The sequence below is a fragment of the Rhinopithecus bieti genome, unplaced genomic scaffold (genome assembly GCF_001698545.2).
Source record: "Rhinopithecus bieti isolate Rb0 unplaced genomic scaffold, ASM169854v2 scaffold_4101, whole genome shotgun sequence".
Lineage (NCBI taxonomy): Eukaryota > Metazoa > Chordata > Mammalia > Primates > Cercopithecidae > Rhinopithecus > Rhinopithecus bieti.
The window spans coordinates 1608044-1614297 of NW_016804458.1; the positions used below are offsets into that span (position 1 = coordinate 1608044).

Here is a 6254-nt window from a genome sequence, read left to right on the forward strand (position 1 = left end):
CTATGTTGACCAGGCTGGTCTCGAACTCTTGACATCGTGATTCTTCTGCCTCGACCTCCCAAAGTGCTGGGATTACAGGCGTGAGCCACTGCACCCAGCCATTTTGACTTCTTAATAATAGCCATTCTGACTGGTGTGAGATGGTACTGCATCGTGGTTTTGATTTGCATTTCTCTATACGCCACAGTTATAGTGTTATAATGTCCTGTGTTTTTCTGTGTACTTACTATTACCAGTGAGTTTTGTATCTTCAGGTGATTATTTGTTGCTCATTAATGTCTTTTTTTTTTTCCGATTGAAGTACTCCCTTTAACATTTCTTATAGAACAGGTCTGGTGTTGATGAAGTTTCTCGACTTCTGTTTGTCTGGGAAAGTCTTTATTTCTCCTTCATGTTTGAAGGATATTTTCACTAAATATACTACTATACGATAAAAGTCTTTTTTTCCTTCACCACTTTAAATATGTAATACCACTCTCTCCCAGCCTGTAAGGTTCCTATTGAAAAGTCTGTTCCTAGATGTATTGGAGCTCCATTGTTTATTTGCTTCTTTACTCTTGCTGCTTTTAGAATTCTTTCTTAATCCTTGACCTTTGGGAGTTAGATTATTAAATGCCTTGAGGTGGTCTTCTTTGGATTAAATCTGTTTGATGTTTTCTATAACCGTCTTGTATTTGGATATTGGTATCTTTCTCTAGGTGTGGGAAGGTCTCTGTTATCAGCCCTTTGAATAAACTTTCTACCCCTATCTCTTTCTCTACTTCTTCTATAAGGCCAATAACTCTTAGATTTGCCCTTTCCAGACTATTTCCTAGATCCTGTAAGTGTGCTTCATTGTTTTTTATTCTTTTTTTGTCTCCTCTGTATATTTTCAAATAGCCTGTCTTCAAGTTCACTAATTCTTTGTTCTGCTTGATCAATTCTGTTATTAAAAGACTCTGATGCCTTCTTCAGTATGCTTTTTGCATTTTTCAGCTCCAGAATTTCTGCTCAATTCTTTTTAATTATTTCAATCTTATTGTTAAGTTTATCTGATGGAATTCTGAATTTCTTCTCTGTGTTATCTTGAATTTCTTGGGTTTCCTTAGCAGAGTTTTTTTTTTTTTCTTTTTTTTCAAGAAACACAAATTTTCATGAAATTTGAAAATTCAAACCACAGCATGACGTTAAGAAAACACAAATATTGCTTATCTAGAAGAAAAAGTGTTTTGAACTTTTTCATAAAATATTTAGGAACAAAGAAGTTGAAGCTTGGAGCGGTAGAGTGAGAAATAAGGAATATGTGGGAGAGAAGGTAGAGTGAAAATAAAGTAGATTAGATTTTTTTTTTGTTAGCACTAAACTGGTTTGCTTCAGGCCCCTAGCCAGGGTTGATTTTGAAACATATAGCAGAGCTATTTTGAATACTCTGAAAGGTCAAACATGTCTGTTTCTTCAGAATTGGTCCCTTGTGCCTTATTTGGTTTATTTGGTAAGTTCATATTTTCCTGGATGATCTTGATACTTGTGGATGTCCATCTGTGTCTGGGCATTGAAAAGTTAGGTATTTACTGTAGTCTTTGCAATTTTGGCATGTTTGTACCCATCCTTCTTAGGAAGGCTTTCCATGTATTTGAAAAGACTTGGGTATTATGATTTAAGCTGTATCTGCTTTAAGGGTCACCCTAAGTCCACTATAAAACTAATGATGAATGTGTAACAGATAGTGTTATAAAATTTAAAAGAAAATTGTTACTAAGATTTTATTGACAAAACAGATCTATAACTGAACTCCCCAAAAGGTCAGAATTGTACTTTGGCTCTGATTTATTAATATTATATATCCTTTACAAAATTTTACTTAGTATTATATGTTCAGTAGTTTTATTTTATTTATAAATATAATTTTGGTCATTTTCTGTCCATCATAAATCCCTTTTCCTTCATACTGATTTTTTCTACAAAGACCTTTAAAAAACTATTTACCTAGGATTAGTTGCAGCTGAGGCTGCATCATCACAAATCCAGAGATGCTCTTCTTGTATGTCAGAAAAAGATCAGTGAGGGAGATGAGTGTGTGCAATGCAGCTCTAAAGTCACAGGTGGATCTATAAACCACCATCATTGCTTTGGGAGACATAGGCAACAGAAATCTTAAGTGCTTCACGTAAACTAAGTCATTTAATCCCCATAACTACCTTATGAGGAAAGTACTGTTTCCATTTTTCAGATGGGGAAAATGAGGCTTACAGAGATTAAGTCTTGCCCATGTCTTTTGGACTCTCTCAAATATTCCTCTATAATTTCCCCCCGAAAAACCCTTTATAGTTTCCTGGATCTTCTCTTTAAGCCACACATTTCAGGGCCACGTCACTTGCTGTAGGCTGCCAGCAAATGGTAGCAGCAGTAGCACCAGCAGCAGCAGACTTACCAGATTGGCGTGCTCATTGCACTCAGCATACTAGTAGTACCAGGCCCAGTTGGTATTTGTTGCTTGATGATCAAAGTATCATCAGGAATGGAATGGCTTTCTGATCAGTATTATTGAAATATGTGAGGCCAAGGTACAATTTTGCTTGGTAACATAAGCTTAAACTCACTCTTGAACTGAGAGATTGGATTTTTTAAAGTATATCTATATGGAAAAGATTGTTAATTTCATGTGATCCATTGTAAAGCTGGGCCTTCCTTTAAACAGTAGCAGAGAGAGGTGGTGGTGTGATTTATTTCACTAAGGAGTTGCTTAGTCTTCAAATATAATTTCACTTGCAATTCCAATATTGATCAAAATTTCTATAAAATCACCTATTTTATGTTATAAAACATACGAATTTTACATTACACTCAATAACATACATATATATACACACATATATGCATGTTACAATGTAAAAATTGTTTATGTTACTTACCATTGAATTCTCTCTGTATAGACAGAGACCTTAAGACTTTAAGATACTAAGGCTTTTGGGTACAATAATAGCACATTGTCCAGTTCAAGTCACTTCAAGACTTCTGGGTATAATAATACACATCTTCCTTTAAGACTTTAAGATTTCTGGAACAAAGTGTGATTATGTGTGAGGGATCAACTCTTTTATTATGTATAACTTATATTTAAAATGTTCAAAAGAGGAAAAATGATTTGGCTTCTTTAAGAAAGTCTGTTTTTGATGCAGTGTAATCTTTAAATGCTCCCCATAAATTACTTTTGATAGAAGCTGGAATCTTCAAGGAAGAAGGAACTAATGATTGTCTATATAATCATTAGGTTGCGACATTCTTATCAGAGCATCTGTGGCAAACAGCTGAAGGTGTATCTATGTGCTACTAAAGTGTTTCTCCCTCTTGAGTTGGCCCTGGAAGGTTAGTGATAAGGAAATATGGAAATATCTGAGTCATAGAAAGTGTAGTTTCCAGTTTTGGCTCAGTTGTTAACCAGCTCTGTGACCTTATTCTAGTCATTTATATTCTCTGGAGCTCAGTTTCTTTATCCATAAAGTGAAGAGTTAAAAACAAAATGATATATAGCTTTAATATCATTTGAGGAAAAAAAAGCAAAAGGAAACCGAGTTCCTCTTTTTTTCTAGATTTGGCTCAACAAAGCTGAAAAGTAAATTTTCTTTAAATTTTAAAGTTGGCTTTGGTCTGGATGGTGTGTGTAAGTGTGCATGTGTGTGTGCATGTGTGTCAGGCAGGTAGTTGAAAGACCAACCTGTGATGTTTTATCCCAAGTCCAGATGTACCACTGTTATATCTCTAGATATATCTTTTAACTCTAGGAAGTAAACACAGTTTTTACTGTAAAAGTAAACCAGAAAGTTAAGTTTAAATCAGGTTTGAATATAATTTGTACTTGGAGTAATAAACCTTTTCTCACGGAGGAAACAGCACTGACTTGGGAGTTCATTTCCAAATACTCTACTGAACAAGCACAGGTTTGAGCTCACTTTTGTACCTGTTTCTCTGCCCCTTGGTGGGCTCCCTCTACCAGCTTCTTAGGCTTCTCAGTCACTTGCCTACTTGACTTGAGACTCAGCACATGTCTTACGAGTAAAAACAACACAATGAATGTTGGTTTCATTTCAGTGGACTTCCTGTCTTTCTGGATCTTGGATCCTCATATCCTGGCTGCCTTAAAAGCTCTCCAAATCTTTGATACCCTACTTTTCTAGTTGTTCTTGGAAGTAGCATTGGTTTGCTATGAGCTACTTTGTCATAGCCAGAAGCAATAGTTCTTCAGTTTATTTTCTTTGTATTAAAACTGTTTTCTGGATAGAGTATAGTGCAAAATTCTGCTGCCCAATTCAGAATTAAAGGGTGTGGCTGGCAGGTTTGGTGGATAGGCTACATGGATAAATGGAAGTACCAGGTTTCATTGATTTTTCATTTGCTTCAGTTAGATGTGTCATTTCTTCTATTTTATATTTATTTTAGTGAAGGCAACATTTCAATTATGTATTTAAGTAAATATTTTATTATGGATAGTAAAATTTTAATTTACTAATATTTAAATTTTATTTGTGAGTACAATACTAGAATGCACAGTGAAACTTAAACTCAAAAAAGCTGTATTGTGATATAGTCAATATGAAAAATATATATGATGAAAGGCTTTTACAAATGTCATAGTATGTCTCTTATTTTACATTTATTTTCTCTTGAGTAATCAGCATGGTTTAAATATGTCTTTGGATGATTGTGGGAAAATAAAAGTGTCTTAAAACTACTCATCTACATTATAGTTTATAGATATATTATAAACATAATAAGACATACAACTTCTACCATTAGAATTTATAAGTCAATTATTAACATAAAAAGAATCCCCAAATTTACCCTAACCAGAGCATCAGATGGCAAATCCAGAATTAGCAATAAAAATCCTAGATTCCCTTCTTCCCTATGCTTTTATTTGCTTATTATAATGAAGGACCTTTGGGGCGAGAGTATTTTTACTAACATATGTAATGGGAAATCCTTCTCGATAGTCAAGGGAAAAGGACCCATCTTTGACTTATTTTTTTTCATTTTTTGCTCTCTGTGGTAGCCCTAAGAATGTACTTCACAGACCTCCAACTACAGGCAACCTAAATGACCAAGGGTCCCAGCTGCTGTTCTCTGAAATCCACTGCTGCTTTTGTGCTGAGCACTTGTTTCCCAAAGGCTGCTCCCAGCCAGTGATTGAGAGGAACAGGGATACTAAAGCTGGCCCCTCCGTGTCCTTGGGAGTCACCTGGCTCTAGCACTTCCTGATGGGCTTACTGAACCTTCCTTAGAGGGTGTAGCAATCTGGGATGATTCCACTTAACCTTCCTTGCATCTCTCCACCACTCTGTGTCAAACTTGCATTGTTTTTGTCAGCTTTTCTAGTCTTCCTTGGCTCCTTCCTCATTTTATATTATAGGAATTTTCCTTAATGAAATTCTTGCATGTTCAATCTTGTCTTCACCTTTATTTTCAGAGGTCCTAGACTAACACATTCTCTATTTCTATAAAAAGATACTATCATATGTAATTACTAAGGAAAAAAGATGTTTACTATAATTTTAATGGTAATATTCTGATACTACTAGATTCTCAAATTTAGGGAAGTCAGAACTTCATATAATTGAGAGCTATCCTCAGAAATGTATTCTTATATTAATTTATTGATAGTCTCTATGTAAACTTGCTTTCAGAAGGACTGAATTGCTACCACAGTAAAATCAGGAGCTCATGTTCTCAGAAAATGTTAATTTACTCAGGATGATTAGATGGCTATAAAGTAATAAGCAATCCATAAGTCATCTCTGAGATATCTAAGGGTATTTAGTGAGAAATTAAAAGGAAATATTTGTGAGGGTGTGTTGATAACTGATATTTTGTTGAAAAGCAGAAAAATTCAATACAATAGGTAGGAGTACGTTTGTTTTTGGCAAATTGGTAATTCTTGCTTACATTTTGTGTGACTTATAGGAGAGTGCTTGTTCTTTATATGTTAGTGTTAAAATTCTTCTGTCTTTCTTCGCAGAGTCATAGTGAAAGATTCGTTTTCATTGCAGAGTGGTATGATCCAAATGCTTCACTTCTTCGACGTTATGAGCTTTTATTTTACCCAGGGGATGGATCTGTTGAAATGGTAAATAAGCCTTTCTTTGCTTGAATGTCGGCAAAGGGGGTGAACATGGGAACCATTGCCTTTTATATAATTGCTTTTTAAAAACAGATTTATATGTATGTGTGTGTGTGTGTATATATATATGGAAATTCTTTTAAAATATTCATTATAATTT

The 6254-nt window shown here is 34.7% G+C and overlaps 1 protein-coding gene across 2 annotated transcripts in view; it reads left to right on the forward strand.

Annotated features, from left to right (window-relative positions):
• NME7 (NME/NM23 family member 7) overlaps positions 1-6254 on the forward strand; it is a 222994-nt gene that overhangs the window by 30743 nt on the left and 185997 nt on the right. For both annotated transcript variants that reach the window (XM_017868462.1, XM_017868461.1), the window contains exon 2: positions 5993-6100. In XM_017868462.1, coding sequence (XP_017723951.1) covers positions 5993-6100 — 108 coding nt within the window. The remainder of the gene's footprint in view (positions 1-5992; positions 6101-6254) is intronic.